The sequence below is a fragment of the Mercenaria mercenaria genome, chromosome 3 (genome assembly GCF_021730395.1).
Source record: "Mercenaria mercenaria strain notata chromosome 3, MADL_Memer_1, whole genome shotgun sequence".
NCBI lineage: Eukaryota > Metazoa > Mollusca > Bivalvia > Venerida > Veneridae > Mercenaria > Mercenaria mercenaria.
This window is the reverse complement of record NC_069363.1, coordinates 74566439-74586958: the sequence shown is the minus strand read 5'-3', so window position 1 is coordinate 74586958 and position 20520 is coordinate 74566439. Positions and strand designations below refer to the sequence as shown.

The 20520-nt window shown below is 34.9% G+C and overlaps 3 protein-coding genes across 3 annotated transcripts; all 3 read right to left on the bottom strand.

Annotated features, from left to right (window-relative positions):
• Positions 1–1847: 1847 nt before the first annotated feature.
• LOC123523433 (uncharacterized) lies at positions 1848–5041 on the bottom strand. Its single transcript, XM_045301113.1, has 4 exons — positions 4871–5041; positions 2854–2993; positions 2418–2529; positions 1848–1970 (listed from the first exon to the last, which is right to left on the bottom strand). Exons 1-3 carry the CDS (start codon positions 4998–5000, stop codon positions 2422–2424), a joined length of 378 nt encoding a protein of 125 aa, XP_045157048.1. The 5' UTR covers positions 5001–5041; the 3' UTR covers positions 1848–1970; positions 2418–2421.
• A 5387-nt stretch (positions 5042–10428) lies between these two features.
• Positions 10429–13946, bottom strand: LOC123523436 (uncharacterized). Its single transcript, XM_053539964.1, has 4 exons — positions 13732–13946; positions 12752–12891; positions 12335–12446; positions 10429–10587 (listed from the first exon to the last, which is right to left on the bottom strand). The coding sequence occupies exons 1-3, from the start codon at positions 13859–13861 to the stop codon at positions 12339–12341; spliced, it is 378 nt and encodes a 125-aa protein (XP_053395939.1). The 5' UTR covers positions 13862–13946; the 3' UTR covers positions 10429–10587; positions 12335–12338.
• A 3550-nt stretch (positions 13947–17496) lies between these two features.
• Positions 17497–20018, bottom strand: LOC128546226 (uncharacterized). Its single transcript, XM_053539965.1, has 4 exons — positions 19819–20018; positions 19363–19502; positions 18301–18412; positions 17497–17653 (listed from the first exon to the last, which is right to left on the bottom strand). Exons 1-3 carry the CDS (start codon positions 19946–19948, stop codon positions 18305–18307), a joined length of 378 nt encoding a protein of 125 aa, XP_053395940.1. The 5' UTR covers positions 19949–20018; the 3' UTR covers positions 17497–17653; positions 18301–18304.
• Positions 20019–20520: the final 502 nt, after the last annotated feature.

Below are 20520 nucleotides of genomic sequence, written 5' to 3'. Positions count from 1 at the left end.
AGGTCTTAGTTGAAGGTCGCACTAAGAGTTCAAAAATCATATAGCTCAAATGTGTATACTCTTCATTTATCCTTAGCCACTGGAAGTAGTTTCATGAAACTAGCATTAATTGTTAACCTCATAAGGCGACATGCAGAGTGCACAGACCCAGTCATTAAATTCAAGGTCAAAGGTCATGATCACAACGGTTTACTTCCCCTGTATTAAAACTGTCTTTGGTGTATAAATCACATATAGCTTTAACTCTAGATTTTTTTAATTCGCAATTTTCTTAATTCGTCGCTCTAAATTTCGACATGTAACTCGAATTTTTGACATTCTAACTCGAACTTTTGACTGAACCTACTCAACATTTCGACTTACGGAAGATGGAACTAATTTCAATATCTTGGTCCATCTTGTCTCCTTATCCGCAAATTTTGAACGAGCATTTATGGTCAAAATAATAACATAAGTCTGTCATGGCTGGATTAAAACGCACCTTTGGTACAATGTTGTAAAACATGAGTTTGGAGACCAAAACAACGAATCCAGGTTTGGCACTGGTCAATTTCAAGTGCTCAAACCAGCCAGATGTTAAGAGTTTCTAGGCTGGTCTTCAGATCTAAATTTAACGATCTTGAACCCTGGTGTAGGCATAGGAAATAGAGATCAATATAATTGCACCTTTACTAATCCTACCAGGTGTTCTATATTACAAAAAGTGGATCTATTGTGACATTTTGATACAAGCAAAACTGTATTATCTGCACTATTATTTACCTACTGGTACTTCGTTTTATTATTGGCTTGTTAAAAGTTATTTTTTTACCATATGTAAGTTGACAGAATCATAGGAACCATGTCTTGAGGGGTAAATCAAACACAAATGAATAAATCCTTAATGATTTTGTTGTGCAAAAAAGTATGATATTGTGTTTAAAACAGTTTTCATTTTCCACTCAATTGTGTAATTGCAAGGGAAGTAAACTAATAGATCTCTACTTATAAGTACCAGCCTAAGGCAAGAGTTGTCATTCTTTGTGGATCACAACTTTAAATTAAAAATTAAAACTTCTGTTATTGATAATAACAAAACTATCATAAACTCCACATTTGTGAAATCATTTTTGGTTATTGAAAGGACTTGGAAATTACTTTCTAGACTTTATTTAATGTAATATTATCACTGAAAATTTTAGGGCCTATCTCTACCTGGTGTCTAATACCCCAGTCACACATACGGCGCGGATAGCTACGTCTAGCCACGGATAGAAACGTAGTAATCCGTATCGATCTGTACCTGTGCCGTACCTTAAAGTAGTGATCCGTATCAATCCGTACCAATCCGTACGGCTCAGGTACGGATCGATACGGATTACTACGTTTCTGTCCGTAGCTAGACTTAGTTATCCGCGCCGTATGTGTGACTGGGGTATTAGTTTTGTTTGTTTGTTTTGGGTTTAACGCCGTTTTTCAACAGTATTTCAGTTATGTAACGGCGGGCAGTTAACCTAACCAGTGTTCCTGGATTCTGTACCAGTACAAACCTGTTCTCCGCAAGTAACTGCCAACTTCCCCACATGAATCAAAGGTGGAGGACTAATGATTTCAGACACAATGTCGTTTATCAAATAGTCACGGAGAACATACGCCCAGCCCGAGGATCGAACTGACTATCCCGCGATCCGTAGACCGACGCTCTACCTACTGAGCTAAGCGGAGGGGTATTAGAAAAGTACTCAAAAATAAGTGATGTGGATTGCGTTTCCAAATGTTCGTATAAAATGTTTATATCTATATGTATGCCCTGATGATTGTAGATAAAACCGGTTGGTAGATAAAATACATATTTAGAGGATAAACCATTGGATGTTTTTCTTTTTTATTTTATATCTCAATAGTAAAACAATGACAGATTGAGTATGCAAGTGTCGTAAAGATCCAATGTGAAATTTCAGCATCCGAATCGATTTACTACTTCAAAGGCACTGGAAAATAAAATAAAATTGAATTAAAAGTACAAAGTAGAACAAAATTGTTCAATCTACACAACAGCCACATTGTAAAAACAGACTTCTTGATTGTCAGGAAAAACTTAACACTGCGTTAGTTATGCAGTGCAGATTGTATGTGAGATAGATTTAGCTGTGCCTTTAGTATTACATTCGTGAAATATCGCGTTAGATAATGTTAGCCTACAGTATGCCTTTTAATATAACTTCTCGTGGAATTTTATTTGGAATTGAAAAAATATGTCTACATGTATATGCCTGTCAGACTAAACAGACACACAAGTCTCCTCGGACCTTCTACAGTTTTTCGCTGTACTCCTTTTCCAGTTATAACTGCGTTATCATACGAAATGAAAAACCATTTATCACAAGTGTTGTTTTGATCTTGTACATGTGATTGAGGCTATACACCCCTATATGTACCTGTTTAAAACCGGGCTCCGGAGTGTTTTGCGGCCTTTTCTTTCTTCTCGCGCAAAACATCATTTCGTAAAAGCTCTGCCAATAGTTGTCGTTCCTCAGATGTGTATTTTACCTGGGAATGACAATATGATAAAGCATGAAATATAGATCCAAATGTTATGCGGAAAAGAAGAAAGAAAACGAAACATTGCAGTACAATGAAAAACTTTTGTTCCCTGTCATCTTTCTCAAATTTATTGAAACACTTCTTGCTCGACTGAAGTAGAAGCTAAAGAAAAAATGATTAAATAAAATGCTATGGTCCGATTTTAATGGCGCTGTGAACATTACGAGCAAACAAATTTCATATAAAACTAAAACGCAGACATATACCCATAAAAAGCAATTTCACAATTAAAAAAATAATAACACCACTCATTTATCAGTACAATCCTACCTCGTTGTCGTCCTCGGGAGGTGTAATAGCTCCGTCAAGTCTGTCTGCTAGTCTAGATGGCATCCTGGTAGGATCCCCATCCCGGAAGTCTAATGTGAATGATACACCAGCAGTTGCTATTTTGGAATCCTCGGCGTTTGCTGTAAAAGAAATACAACTTAATTTTGATGGTGTACACTTTGAAGAGGGTATCTGACATATCAAACCACGGGTTCGACATACTCTTGGTACGAAACGTACTTACAGCATCATGGTAGATCTCTGCTATGTGAGAAATGTATAATTTTAAACGCAATGATATACATTGTATACAGAAACACTATGTAGCCCTAAACCACGAGACTTTCCGGTAAAGTACATATCAAAGACGGATTCAAATACTTTGCATTTTTTACAAGGAGTTTATACGTCAACACTACAAAGGTACTGACATGTTAACGAAATGTATTTATATGTCTCTCTGGAATGATGATAATAATAATGACTTTATCAAAAGAAGGTAAAACCTTAAAGTTTCAGTCTGGCGTTCTACTAGAAATACATAACAAACGAAACTAAAAATATTAAAAATATATTTGAAGGAAAAAAACAACAACAGAAAACATCAAACATTTCTTTTTTTTAAAATAAAAAAATCATCTTCAAGAGTGCAAATTTTAGTAACGAAAAATCGTACTTTGTCTTTTTTTCATATGCCACAAAAGTGTGTTTTTCATATGAATACCTAATACATTTTTAACGTTGACATCTTATGTGAATGATCAGTAGTTAATTTCTTCTTATTACAATTTGCATTAATATCATCTATTTGTATGCATTTTTCAATATTTATTATGGATGTATGTTGTTTTTTTTTTTCAGCAGAACCCAAAACTACTGCTTTGTTTGTGTAGCGTTGTTCATAGAAATGGCCAAAGAACGTTTACTTTATATATGAATAAAATCTGTAAAAAGATCCTTTGGAAGCTAAGAATGCAAACAAAAAGAATAATAACAAACTCGTTTTAATTGTGTCTGTTTTTGAGAGATAATGAAATGTGCAACACCTCTCACGGCCCTAGCACCGACTTAAACGGCACTCTATTACACATATGTTGAATGGACTCCCGATCTCAAAAGACTACAACAAATAACAACACCTAAAATAAGTACTACTACTTTTGTGTTATTTAATTTTACGATCTAAATGTACTTAAGGTTCACATTTGCACCAAAATGGCCTATAAACAGAAAGTCTGTAAATTTAGTAAAGAACATGTTTTCTTTCATCAAGTTGTATTGTTTTATCAAACTGCATAAAATATTTTACAATAAATTCATTACAGAAGAAAATATCGGACATACCAGAAAATAATTTTAACATTATGGGTATGGGAAACCTTCAGTTTTTAATCTAGTTTTCAAACATATCTGAAATTTAGGCTATGGGCACAGCTGTCGACCACAATAAAAAAAAATAACCATAAATTCTGTGAAATAAGGTGGACCAATGGTCAAAATATTTTTGTGGTCCTTGAGTGTGCTCACTACTAAAAACATTCCCATATGACCTAAATATGGTAAAAGTTGCCACTTTTCCCAAAATTCTGCGATTTCAGCAATATTCATTGACATGTTGTGAACAAAATAATAAATTTATTTATAAAGACTAAATTCCTTATAGTAGATAGACATTTCGGTAGCAAACAATATATTGTTCTTGCAAATTACAGCCAATTTGAAAATTTTCAAAATCGCATAGGCCGTATAAGGCTTAAGTGAACTTTGTCCTTTTGGTGACATTATAAAGTGGTACGACTTCTGTTTTTCTTCTTTCTTCAAAATCTAGAATTTCAAAGTACCCCAAAAAAATATTCAGACAGGATTAAACTTATACGGTGATCAATATTCATTTTACAGTAGTACCTTTTACAAAACCTTTAGATTATAAAATAAGTAAATCGCATCTACGATATTCAACATTCTGTGTGAGGTTCTGCAAATGAAGATAATTATTATTACTATCATTAAAACTTACCATCCTCCAGCTCTTTTATCATATCTTCTGGTGCCTTACACCTGGCGGAGTTTTTACGTAAATCTCCTTCTGTGCCCGACGGACATACACTGTTCCGCTTTTTTCTATGCTTTCCTAGACATGTACCCATGTTTGTTCAGTTAGAAATACGAATTTTGACCGTGAAATGGATGTTTGACTGTCAATGACGTCAATAATTTAGACGTTGTCATCATAGAGAGAACGTTAATATCACGTTATAAGTGACGTCCGATAATACGTCATTTAGGACTGACGGTGAAACAAATGTCAGTACATTTTTGATAATAATAACAATGATAAACAGAACAAAAATATAAATATTGTTATCTTTATTTATAGAACTGGAATTGAATGCTTAAAGACTTAATTTTATTGAACATACTCAAATCGCGAGTAACTCTCCAATCCTCATACATATCATTGTAATTTCTCAAGTACTTACTGTGGCATAGAGAGGACATAGGAAATATTTTATTTATCACGTGCGCACGTGTTAGCTTACACGTGCGAACGTGCTAATTAACACGTGCGCACATGATAACTGTAACATTCGCACGTGTTAGCTACCACGTGCGCACGTGATAAATAAAATATTTCCTATGTGAACGCGATAGCTATCACGTGCGCACGTGATAAATAAAATATTTCCTATGCGAACGTGATAGCTAACACATGCGAACGTGATAGCTAACACGTGCGAACGTGATAGTTATCACGTGCGCACGTGTTAATTAACATGTGCACACGTGATAAATAAAATATTTCCTATGTCCCCTCTATGTCACCGTAAGTACTTAATTTGAAATTATAATATATTACTGGTACAAATATAATAAATATAATACTCGACATATATGTTTTAGGTTTCTGAATAGATTTTTAGTGTACAACCCGATTCGTGCAAAGTTCTAAAAGCTCGTAACTGACAAAGATGAAATAATCAGGATTTCTAAAACGCCGGATATGCATTTGTCTGGCAAAAGTCAACCTTTTTTTAAGATGATAATATTTTTATTAAAAAACAAAACAAATTTTACTGTCAAGATATTATTTTTTTAAGATTATTAAGTGGTTTTTTTTTCTGAAAAAAAGAAAAAGAAAAGAAAAAAAGAACCTTATCAGTGACTAGTATTCACAAATACAAATATTTACTGAGTAGCACACAGACTGTTTTTTATATTACTCAGTGAGCATGAGCATTACTGACCAGTGAGCAGTCCTCATAAACTCGAGAAAGGTACTCAGTGACAACTAATGAGCAAACAATGATTTTTAATTTCAGTGTTCAATTACGCAGTGTCTTAAATACTACTCCGTGAGCACGGTCAGCGTTAGCCGTGAACATTACTCAGTGAGCATTGTACAGAGAATACTGCTAAATGGGCAATAAACGCTGTGTCTTAAATACTAATCCGTGAGCACGGTCAGCATTAATAGTTCAGCATTAGCCGTGAACATTACTCAGTGAGCATTGTACAGAGAATACTGCTAAGTAGGCAATAAACGCTGTGCCTTGAATAGTACTCCGTGAGCACGGTCAGCATTATTCGTTCAGCATTAGCCGTGAACGCTACTCAGTGAGCATTGTACAGAGAATACTGCCTAGTGGGCAAAGCACGCAGTGCCTTACGGTCAGCATTAATCGGTCAGCATTAGCCGTGAACGTTATTCAGTGAGTACAGTACAGAGAATACTGCTAAGTGGGAAATACACGCAGTGCCTTAAATAATGTTCCTTGAGCACGGTCAGCATTAATCGGTCAGCATTAGCCGCGAACGTTACTCAATGAGAATTTTTTAAAGAACGCTGCTAATTGGGCAATTAACACAATGCCTTAAATTACTACTCCTTGACCACGGTTAGCATTATTTGGTCAGCCTTAACCGTGAATAGTACTCAGTGAGCATTGTACAAAGAATACTGCCTAGTGAGCAATTTACGCAGTGCATTGAATACTACTCCTTGAGCACGCACAGTCAGCATTAATCTGTCAGCATTAGCTCTGAACTAACTCAGCAAGAAATGTCAAAGAATACTGCTTTTGGGGCAATACAGACAGTGCCTTAAATACTACTCTGTAGGCATGGTCAGTATTAGCATTAATCGGTCAGCATTAGCCGTGACCGTAACTCAGAGATCATTGTCCAGAGGGTACTGCTTACTCCGCAGTACAAATACAGTTCCTTAGATATTATTCCCTGGGCATGGTCAGAATTAATCGGTCAGCATTAACCGTGAACGTTACTAAGTGAGCATTGTACAGGAAACACTGCTTATTGGGCAATACACGTAGTGCCTTAAATACTTCTCCTTCAGCACGGTAGCCGTGAACGTTACTCAGTGAGCATCGTACAGAGAACATTTCCTATAAGGCAATACACGCAGTGCCTTAAATACTACTCCTATAGCACGGTCAGCATTATTCGATCAGCATTAGCCGTGAACATTACTTAGTGAGCATTGTACAGAGAATACTGCTAAGTGAGGAATACACGCGGTGCTTTAAATACTACTCCTTTAGTACGGTCAGCATTATTCGATCAGCATTAACCGTGAACATTACTCAGTGGGCATTTTACAGAGAATACTGCTATGTAAGGAATACACGCGGTGCTTTAAATACTACTCCTTTAGCACTGTCAGCATTATTCGATCTGCATTAGCCGCGAACATTACTCAGTGGGCATTGTACAGAGAATACTGCTAAATCAGGAATACACACGGTGCTTTAACTACTACTCCTTTAGCACGGTCAGCATTATTCGATCAGCATTAGCCGTGAACGTTTGTCAGTAGGCATTGTACAGAGAATACTGCTAAGTGGGCAATACACGCAGTGGCTTAAATACTACTCCTTTAGCTCGGTCAGCATTATTCGATCAACATTAGCCGTGAACGTTTCTCAGTGAGCATTGTACAGAGAATACTGCTAAGTGGGAAATACACGCGGTGCCTTAAATATTACATCTTGAGCACGGTCAGCATTAATCGGTCAGCATTAGCCGTGAAAGTTACTTAGTCAGCCACAAACAGGGAACACTGCTTAGTGGGCAATATTTAGTGAGTGATACGCACTGTCTTGAGTACAACTCAATGAGAGTGATCCACCTCCGCCAGCTAGTAGGGTTAACATTGACGTGAACGCTATTCAGTAAATATTGTTCAGTGCAACACACACTACTTACTGAGAAAAGTTTAGAAAACATTGACTCACCCCGACTTCTTATACCAGTATAATAAGGTTATGGTCACACCATGTTACTTCCCCTATATCATAAATGGGGCGTATGGGCCTATTTATCACCTTTAGTGATAACTCTAGTTTATAAATTTGATATTTCGAGATACGCGACTCAATGTCGACTTGTAGCTCGAATTTTCGACATAAATTATAACAAACTAACTTGAAATTTTGACTAAACAGCTCAGAAGTTTTACTTACGGAACTTAATATCTTGCCTCTTATCCGCAAATTTTGAACCTCTTTCCAACTGTCTAAGGTCAAAAATATTAATGAATAAGCTTGTCATGGTCACGTATAAGTAATTCGATATTCAAAAACAGCTACAGTTAGTAGACTTCTTAGTTTTTTTTTTTTGTAAGACATTCCTGTGGTTAGAGAAGTAGGTTAAAAGTTTTTACTTATTGGACATTCAACACGAGTTGTGAATAAGACAATGCTCTCGTCTAGTTGACAGTTTGTAAGTCAAACAAGGGCCATAACTTAGCAAGATTTATGTGACTGGGTTATTTTGTTACAATAAATTATTGATAGCAAATTTAAATTTTGTTATGGGAATGATAGGGCCTATCAACTTGCATGGAAACTTCAACCAAATGTTCTAAGTAAAAAGGGTCATTATTTCAATTTAATTCAACAACCAAGAGTGATGTAGCTTGGTTATTTTAGTAGGTAGCTCTGATGACTGGGAAGCATTGTGGGAAGTTTGAATCAACATATGCAGTTTTTACTGCGATACAGATTGACGGAATTAATTATTTAAGAAATAATAAGTTCCCAAACGTGGTTTATCGTAGAATAACCCGAGTTTTGAGTTCTTATGCGTAAGAATACATTATGAAGGCCGTAGGCCTGAGTGATATATTGTTTCGCATAAGAACGAAAAACTCGGGTTATTCCACGATAAATCACACATGGGAACTTATTATTTCGATTCTAATACGACATACTAGAATCAAAAGTGTCCGAAAAAAATGGTAACTACTTTTTACGACCGTGCTACGCACCTGGATCGGATGACGTCATTGCACGCTAGTGGTTTATTGCATAATAACCCGAGATAGATTTTGCTCTACATGTATGTAGGTTATTTGCTGGTCGTGTTAGAATGATTAATTAATTGAATTCAACAAGAGTTATTTTGCCTAGTTAGGTCAGTATGTCTGATGGCTGGAAAATTTTGTGTAGTGTTTCAATCCGGTAAATGCAATGGTTACAGATCGAAGAATGAATGTTAATCTTTAACCAAGGTATGACGCCGACGATGACGACTACACCGACGCACGAGTAGAATATCTCTCAGGATTCCTCGAATAATCGATCTTAATATTATTTTACGTTTGCACGAATTTAACTTCGGTTGTACGCTAACAAGGGCCGCAATAGTTTGGCAAATAAGGAAGTGGTTACCCGGAAAATAGTTCCTCTGTTTGATTGTGAATATTGATGAAGTTTTGACTGAAAGATCTATGTACAAAAAATGGCATAATTTAATGGAGGAAATATGAAACAGTATGTACATGAAAATTCTCTGACAAATTTTGATGGGTCCAGTTTTACCTTTTTGTGGCCATTTAGAGAGTATTCTACATACGCTGGTCAATGTTTATTGTGGGTGGAAAATTTTCTCTTGAAGTGCAGGTATTTTGGTGTGGTTTGGAATGCAGACAAAATTGCAATAGTGTACACTGTCTATAAAGATCACATAGTAAAAGTAAGTGTGGTCTTAGGCCCGGGCCCGATAACGAGTAAAATTTTGAAACACTCGCCAAAATTCAAGATCACTCCTTGGAATGTCATCACTGATGGTTACATGGACATATGTTTCATAGTGCCTCTGTAATTGTGAAAGTTATCAGGCAATATATATCAATCAAATCGCAGGTTTAGTGCGAATTTAAATTTTCAGACTCACAGCGCTGATGTATAAGCAACTCAGGTTTAGAACTTTCTTGGTTCCTTTTTTTTGGCCTAAACATGCAAATTAAATGTAATTATCAAAACACCCTGGGTCAAATTATATCTTCTTCCCAGGTCAAATGTTGTAAAACTTGAGTTTGGAAACCAGTCTAAGAATCCAGCTTTGCCATTGGTCAATTCCAAGACTGCGCTCAAAATTAACCAGTCAGATTTTAGAGTTTCTAGATTGGTCTTCAGATATCAAATTTAAACTGGGTCCTGGTGCCTCAGGAAAATGCTACAAGTTAAGCGAAGTGGATTCAAAATGTAGTGTTTCCCAGTTTTCGAGGACTCTCACAGCAGAAATTAGGAGTTAGGTATGAATTAACACAACAACTGAACAAAATCAAGTTTAATTCTTTAACACATCATATAATTATTCTTCTCAAAAGTAAAATAATGATAATAATAAAAACACAGATTGAGTATCCAAGTGTCGTAAAGATCCAATGCGCAATTTCAGCATCCAAATCGATTTACGACTTCCAACTAATCCCTGAAAGAAATAAAATGAAATTGAATTAGACTAAAGAACATATAGACGATTGGTATTTTTTTCCATCTGTATAACAGCTGTAATGTATAAACAAACTTCTCGTTTATCAAGAACTCTGAACTGCGTTACTCACGCAGTACAGATTGTATTTTTGAATAGTTTTAGCTGTGCGTTATATCATGCTCATACAATATCACCCTAAATAATATCTACCTATGACTTTTGATAAATAGTATCTGTTTTATTTTTAACTCTAGCATCTCGTGGTCGTGAGGTAAGATTATCCCACACAGGCATTTTATTCGGAATAAAAGAAGATATGTTTACATGTCTAAACCTATAAAAAATGCGCACTAGCTTAATTGTTTCTGAACTGTCGTACTTATTGCTGTAGACTAGCTCCTAGACTATGCTATATCTTTTTACATTTTTATGATTAAATGCAGTGATCTATGCCAGTCTATATCCTATGTCCAATATCATAATTTCAACATCATTCCTCTGTGAAAATCTCTAAAATAGACTGGCTTTTGTCTCTATGAAACTGAATTCGTCAAAAAAGGGGAAAATGTTGAAATATATTTATTATCAGTCTAGTGGCTAGTCTATTATTGCTGTACTAGTTGCTTTGTCATACAGAATGACATCTCTATTTACCTGTTTAAAAGCGGACTCCATGATGTTTTGCGGCCTTTTCAGTCTAAGAATCCAGCTTTACCATTGATTAATTTCAAGACTGCGCTCAAATTAACCAATCAGATGTTAGAGTTCCTAGAATGGTCTTCAGATATCAATTTTAAAACCGTTGATACTGGTGCCTCAAGAACATGCCACAAAGTAAGCGAATGTAGTGTTTACAAGTTTTCGAGGTCTCTTACAGCAGAAATTAGGATTTAGGTAACTATGAATTAATACAACAACTGAACAAAATCGAGCTTAGATATTTTAATACAATCATCATATAATTATTCTTTCTCAAAAGTAAAATAATGATAATAATAAGAAACACAGATTGAGCATTCAAGTGTCGTAAAGATCCAATGCGCAATTTCAGCATCCAAATCGATTTACGACTTCCAAGTAATCTCTGAAAGAAATAAAATGAAATTGAATTAGACTAAAGAACACAGACGATTGGTATTTTTTTAATCTGCATAGCAGCTGTGATGTATAAACAAACTTTTCGTTTATCAAGAACTCTGAACTGCGTTACTCACGCAGTACGGATTGTATATTTGAATAAATTTAGCTGTGCGTTATATCATGCTCATACAATATCACCCTAATATCTATAATATCTATACCTATGACTTTTGATAAAAAAATGTTTTTTTTTATTTTTTACTCTAACATTTCATGGTCACGAGGGAAGATTATCCAACACAGGCATTTAGAATAAAACAAGATATACGTTTACATGTCTAAATCTGTCAAAAATGCGCACTAGCTTAATTGTCTCTGAACTGTCGTACTTATTGCTGTAGACTAGCTCCTAGACTGTGCTATATCTTTTTACATTTTTATGATTAAATGCAGTGATCTATGCCAGTCTATATCCTATGTCCAATATCATAATTTCAACATCATTCCTCTGTGAAAATCTCTAAAATAGACTGGCTTTTGTCTCTATGAAACTGAATTCGTCAAAAAAGGGGAAAATGTTGAAATATATTTATTATCAGTCTAGTGGCTAGTCTATTATTGCTGTACTAGTTGCTTTGTCATACAGAATGACATCTCTATTTACCTGTTTAAAAGCGGACTCCATGATGTTTTGCGGCCTTTTCTTTCTTCTCGCGCAAAACATCATTTCGCAAAAGCTCTGCCAATAGCTGTCTTTCCTCAGATGTGTATTTTACCTGGGAATGACAAATAATACAGCATGGAATTTATATCCAACAAGTTTGAGGAAATGAGAATAGAAAATATTACAGTACGATCAAAAATATTTGTTTAGTTTCCTTTCTCCCCCACATACTTCCCGTCCCGCCCTGCCCCGCTCCGCATCCAACTATCCCACTAAAAATGTGTATAGATCTACCCTTTTAACGCTCGCGTTTAAAATAAGCTAAAGCACAAAAATAAACAAGGCAATACATGTGGAGGATTCTCTAAGACAAACAAATAAAATAGACTCCCCACCCATTTATCAGTACAATCCTACCTCGTTGTCGTCCTCGGGAGGTGTGATAGCTCCGTCAAGTCTGTCTGCCAGTCGAGATGGCATCCTGGTAGGATCCCCATCCCAGAAGTCTACTGTGAATGATACTCCAGCAGTTGCTATTTTAGAATCTTCGGCGTTTGCTGAAAAAGACATTTAAATAATATTGATAATTATTATTATTATTATTATTATTATTATTATTATCTATCTATCTATCTATTTATCTTCCGTAACCGTCGAACCCCTTGCGGGAACGTAGACGTTTGATAATAATAATTATTATCATTATAATTTTATTTATAGAAGTTTTACGAAAAGATTTAACCCTTAGCCTGCTGCAGGCGAATTTAACAGCCTTTGCAAACAGCTTGGAACCAGATCAGACGCCAATTAAATCGGCGTCTGATCAGGTTCCAAGCTGTTTGCTACTCTGACAATATTTCTTCCAATTTTGGAGCAAATTGAATGAACTTAACAATTTTAGCAGACGACATTTCCAGCAGACGACAATTTACCTAGCATGCTAAAGGTTAAATAATTTAGATGTTTTAACATATCTTATATATAGTTTCAACATTTTTGAAAGTCAATAACATAATGAATATTTGGAAAATAAACACTATCGCGTTGTTTTTTTTTTTTTGTTGTTTTTTTTTTTAAAAAGAGACAAAGTTCTGCTATTAAGGACAATGGCTATCTAAAATTTGCATTCATCAACTATAAATCTGAAAAAAAGCATTTTGGTAATAAGCATTTGACATGTATTGTTTCGAATTTTACAATAAATAATTGATAGCAATATTGATTGATAATTACCGTTTGACCGCCGATATATGACATTAAAGATTTGGCAGTTGGTATTTTGGCATTTAACATTTGGCATTTAACATGGAACAGCCGCTTTCCTACTCTAAATGCGTTACTATAAAAAGGTGTTAGTTGTGATCTATGAAATTACAAAATAGATAATTATAACTTACCATCTTCAAGTTCTTGTATCATGTCTTCTGGTGCTTTACGTCTGGTAGAGTTTTTACGTAAATCCTCCTTTGTGCCGGAGGGACATACACTGTTCCGTTTTTTTCTATGTTTTCCAAGACATGTACCCATTTTTGTGTAAATACGAACAAGAATTTTTCCTTTCAAAAATGTGGTTGCGCTGTCAGTGAATCTGTTTGAAAATGACGTCCTTAATAAAGACGTTATCGTCATAGAGAGAACGTTAATATCACGTCATTAGCGACGTCCGAGATTACGTCATTAAGAATGATGATTATCACATGTTTGACGTCGCGGGAGTGAAATTAAGCCATTACATATATAAATCAATGATAATACACTATAAAAGGTAAGAGTTGTTTGTAAGAGTTTAAGAAAGTAGAATTTTCGATGTTTCAACAGGAACAGCTAACATGTAATAAAAACAATATTACATATGTGACTTTCCACATTGAATTCATTAAACTCGTTGAATAAAATTGATAAAATGCTCGACAGAGCCTCTCCTTTTATTATTTTATTCAACTCGTTTAATAAATTCAATATGGAAAGACGCCCATTGAATATCATCTATTTAGACAACAATAATAAATAATAATAATAATGACTACAACGATGATGACGACGACGACGATGATGATGATGATGATGAGATCTTTAGTGATGGAATAAGTTAACTTATCTAAATTGGCCACCATTTGTTGTAAGAAGAACTAGAAATCATTTTAATCATGTTCTTTAATAAAATCCATCAAACAGTAGTCTTATAATCATACTTATACCTTCAAAACAATTTATTTTTGTAAGAAGATTTTGGCATGGCAAGATGCAGCTTCAGATACTGGCTATTTACTATTTTAAAAAACAGTGGTTTCATCGGATTAGTAACAAAATCTGTTATTTTTAGACTTATTTCATTGTTCATTTTGTATCAAACAATGTCATATTGAATAGGAGAAGTATATGCGCGCTGGGGAAAATATTTCATGATGGACCTATGAGTTCTTTACTTATGGGTGAAACAGGTCTCATAAGCGTAAATACGACTAGCTTCTACTGATTATAAAACATACCGTGCGATTTGTTGTGAATTAACTGTTGTTGTACTTTTTGTAGTTCAACCGCCACCCTTGTTTAATAGCAACATTTAAAAAACACGTTTTTTTCATCCTCAAGTCATAAGTAAGTAGACTCGCCCAGTGTAATCAATAACCCACAATTGATCGACCCCTCTGGTACAGTATCAAGACGCATAATCTAACTCTATACATAGAGCGCTACTTCACCCGAATTTACATTCGGAACATTCTCACGCGTTTCGGCTTTTGTATATTAACATGGGATTTTTGAAACCGTCCAAAGATGTTGGAAATGTTTGTCTCATTGTTTATTTTTTTTAATGAAAATGTTACTGCTTTCATTGTCTACCACTTTTTTTCCACCCTTGCCTGAAAAAACAGTAATGAGTTTGATGGGTTTGTACACTGTTCAGACAATTGTGCTCTGTTGAAATTTAACCAAACACAAGTTTACCTGCATAAACAGAAAGCATGATATCTTAAACGTATGTCACTATACCTGTCCAGTACTGGACATTATGGTAAACGCTTCTTTCCTGCTCAAATGACAATTTCGTAACTTCTGTCCGGTTTGTACAAATTTCTGGCCGCGATAAACCATTTGACTTATATATCCACTGTGATAGGTTCATAGCATTATCCCTTAATCTGTAACAACAAATCTGACTGTGCGGTTTAAGAGCTACTAGCCAATTAAAAGCGATGTTGTTATCGTTTATCTACCACTTACACATACACCTTAGGGAACTCCACTCGTACATCTAGGGGAACTTCAGAGTCGGGCGGGCAAGCTATTGACATTTTTCTTAGAATGCAGTGTGTTTGTAATTAACTGAATCTGGAAATTTTGAAACTATCAATGGATTTGATAACTTTAAGGATCACTGTGTGTTTCCTCTTCTTTTCACTCGCAAGGGGTAAGTTGTAAAATGTTATCATCATTAAATGAAAACATTTATTACATATTTCTTGCAAAATAAAACTATATACGAGTATTCTCTGTGTGAGTATATACTACTAAACTCTTTTCGGAAAAGTAGCGATTAATTATAAAAGTTTTGTAACCTCTGTGCCGGAGAGACATACAGTGTTTCGCTTTTTTCTATGCTTTCCTAGACAGGTACCCATTTTTGTTATGTGTGAATTTCTATAAAACAATATAGGATGATTTTATTAACAAGTATATCATGCTGTAGCCAATTTTTAGCAGTTATATTTGAAGGAATAAAAGGAGTCTCTTTGGTTTAATAAAAAAAAATGTTTATAATTTTTATCGTATAATGAAAGCTTTGCGGAGAAGGCACTAGAATGTAGGCGAATTCTGAAGTTCGTGAAAGAGGAAAACACTCCCACACGCTCAAACGAACGAACACACAGAGGGCAGTCTCTATATGATTTATCTTACATAGAAGGAGATACTTTGTAAATTCGGCCAAGAAGAAGATCCAATTTACTATTCATTCACCGACTACATGGAAATATAGAGATGCCCCTTATGTTTGAAAGATAGCACTTACAGATATATAGGTAGCTCTGATGAAAAAATAGCAGTTGACATGTAAAATAGCTAGCATTGACATGATGCTAGCCTTGTTATATGTAAAAGTGCTAGAACTTTATTTGAAAGAGGTTAGCTTAAAACTGTGAACGTTCTTGCAGTAGGGCATAAAAAGTAACATCACATTTACTAAGACCACTCAGGAACGCTCAAAGCATTTTGCTTCCGCGTGCGTCATTATGTACGAGAGTGGTTCTAAAACCTTCTGTCACAGGTCTGCGTATGCCTAATTTTTCAATCTTCATGTTCTTCTCCCTGCGCAGAAACATCATTTGGAGTTTTAAAATGAACTTCGCATAGATAAACATAAATTCAATCAACAATTTAAGCGTCCAATATTTATTTTACCGTACTCTTACTACAGAATATTCTCAAAGACTTGTCCCTCTAAAAAATAAAGCTCTTTTTTCTTAAAGTTGCGCTCTTTCAAAATATTGAGTTTTTAAAGACGTTGAACTGTCCGGAAGTGTGACACCTGCATGCATTCTTTTTCCGGAATTCAGGGCATAAACAGTAAATTAATCATGCCGAGATAACGAGTAAAAATTTGAAACACCCGCCATTGAGAATTGGCAAACATTCTAGATCACTCCTTGGAATGACGTCAGTGGTGGCTACATGGAGATATGTTTAATAGTGCCTCAATAATGGTGAAAATTATCATTCATTATAAATCAGTCAAATCAAAGGCTTAATGCGAATTTAAAATTTTAAATTTCAGACTTTCAGCGCTGATGTATAAGCAACTCAGGTTTAGAGCTTTCTTGGTTCCTTTTTTGACCTCAACATACAAATTAAAACAAATTACGAAAGGAAATTCATCTGTTATAACTGTGATGCAAAATCAAAACGCCCTGTGTCAAATGCTGTATAACCAGTCTAAGAATCCAGCTTTACCATTGATTAATTTCAAGACTGCGCTCAAATTAACCAATCAGATGTTAGAGTTCCTAGACTGGTCTTCAGATATCAATTTTAAAACCCTGGATACTGGTGCCTCAAGAACATGCCACAAGGTAAGCGAATGTAGTGTTTACAAGTTTTCGAGGTCTCTTACAGCAGAAATTAGAATTTAGGTAACTATGAATTAATACAGCAACTGAACAAAATCGAGCTTAAATATTTTAATACAATCATCATATAATTATTCTTTCTCAAAAGTAAAATAATGATAATAATAAGAAACACAGATTGAGTATTCAAGTGTCGTAAAGATCCAATGCGCAATTTCAGCATCCAAATCGATTTACGACTTCCAAGTAATCCCTGAAAGAAATAAAATGAAATTGAATTAGACTAAAGAACACAGACGATTTGTATTTTTTTAATCTGCATAGCAGCTGTGATGTATAAACAAACTTTTCGTTTATCAAGAACTCTGAACTGCGTTACTCACGCAGTACGGATTGTATTTTTGAATAAATTTAGCTGTGCGTTATATCATGCTCATACAATATCGCCCTAATGTCTATAATATCTATACCTATGACTTTTGATAAAAAAATGTTCTTTTTATTTTTTACTCTAACATTTCATGGTCACGAGGGAAGATTATCCAACACAGGCATTTAGAATAAAACAAGATATATGTTTACATGTCTAAATCTGTCAAAAATGCGCACTAGCTTAATTTTCTCTGAACTGTCGTACTAATTGCTGTAGACTAGCTCCTAGACTATGATATATCTTTTTACATTTTTATGATTAAATGCAGTGATCTGAGACAGTCTATATCCTATGTCCAATATCATAATTTCAACATCAATCCCTAAAATAGACTGGCTTTTGTCTCTATGAAACTGAATTCGTCAAAAAAAGGGAAAAATGTTGAAATATATTTATTATCAGTCTAGTGGCTAGTCTTTTATTGCTGTACTAGTTGCTTTATCATACAGAATGACATCTCTAGTTACCTGTTTAAAAGCGGACTCCATGGTGTTTTGCGGCCTTTTCTTTCTTCTCGCGCAAAACATCGTTTCGTAAAAGCTCTGCCAATAGCTGTCTTTCCTCAGATGTGTATTTTACCTGGGAATGACAAAATAATACAGCATGAAATTTAGATCCAAGAAGTTTGAGGAAATGAAAATAGAAAATATTATAGTACGAACAAAAATATTTATTTAGGTAGCAGGGTACACTTTGATGCGAACATTTTGGGCACGGGCGGTCTTACATGTAGCGAGTCGCAATATTGCACTTCCCCTATGAGCAAAATTAGGGTGGCCATTTTATAAATTGCGTGCATGTTTTGTGCTTTTAATTAATGGCAAGATCAGGATTATCATACAAGAATAAAGAAAGTTATCAAAACGAAAGGTTTACAGCATCCATGAAAAATAGCATGCCAAAATCATCAATTTTGCACCTTTTGAACAGCCTACAATGATCCCGCTGAAAGAACAATGTCCAATTTTATTGCATTTCTCAATTTAATAGTCCTTACTGAACATCAGGACATAAACGGAATGGGGGCCCATCCAGCTCGTTTTTTCACAAAATAACGAAAATGTTCCTGAGTATCAATCGACAAACACAGAACCCTTCCATGATTTGAATTTTTCCGCGAAAAGGTGTCTCATTGATCATACAAAGCTAGCTACCAGCAGTTAGTTTTCCAGCTGACATCAGAATTTTACATGTATCGGCTGTATAAATTTTCTAAAGAATTAATAATCATTATCTCTCACCTTAATTTACAGACATCCAAAATCACGAAGTTCTATTTATAACAAATATTGACGGGGGCCAAAATTCGAAAGTGTACCCTGCTACCTTAGTTTCCTTTCTCCCCCACATCCTCCCCGCCCCGCCCCGCTCCGCATCACACTATCCCACTAAAATGTGTATAGATCTACCCTTTTAACGCTCGAGTTTAAAATAAGGTAAAGCACAAAAAGCAATACATGTGGAAGATTCTCTAAGACAAAAAAAATCTTATAAAACGTAAAAAAAAAATATTCTCCAAACAATCTTACCTCGTTGTCGTCCTCGGGAGGTGTGATAGCTCCGTCAAGTCTGTCTGCTAGTCTAGATGGCATCCTGGTAGGATTCCCATACCGGAAGTCTACTGTGAATGATACTCCAGCAGATGCTATTTTGGAATCTTCGGCGTTTGCTGTAAAAGACATATAAATAATAATAATAATAATACTCTATTAATCTGAAAAGGCATTTTGGCAATAAGCATTAGACATGTATTGTTTCGGATTTTACAATGTATAATTGATAGCATTTATTATTAAATTTTGACAATTACAGTTTGGTCGCCGATATATGACATTAAAAATTTGGCAGTAGGCATTTTGGCATTTAATATTTGGCATTTAACATTTAGCATTTAACATGAAACAGCCGCCTTCCTACTCTAAATGCGTTACTATAAAAAGGTGATAATTGTAATCTATGAAATTACAAAATAGATAATTACTTACCATCCTCAAGTTCTTGTATCATGTCTTCTGGTGCTTTACGTCTGGTGGAGTTTTTACGTAAATCCTCCTCTGTGCCGGAGGGACATACAGTATTTCGCTTTTTTCTATGCTTTCCTAGACAGGTACCCATTTTTGTTTAAATACATATAAGAATTTTCCCTTTCAAAAATGTGGTTGCGCTGTCAGTGAATCTGTTTGAAAATGACGTCCATAATAAAAACGTCATCGTCATAGAGAGAACGTTAATATCACGTCATTAGCGGCGCCCGAGAACACGTCATTAAGAAGTGATGAGACGTCGCGGGAGTGAAATAAAGCCCTTACGTAATTATATAAATAATAATACACTAGTGTAATAAAGCTTTGAGGTCCACGTCGTTTAAAGTATAGGAGACGTTGGTCAAATTGACTTGTTTATGAAGTAAAGAAAGTAGAATGTTCGATGTTTTTACAGGAACAGTTAAGATGTTATAAAAAGAATACTACATTTGTGACTTTCCACATTGAATTCATTAAACTCGTTGAATAAAATTGATAAAACGCTCGGCAGAGCCTCGCCTTTTATTATTTTATTCAGATCGTTTAATAAATTCAATATGAAAAGACGCTCATTTAATATCCTCTATTTAGACACTATTTAATAATAATAATAATGATAATAATAATAATAGTAATAATAATAATGAGATGAATAATAAAAGA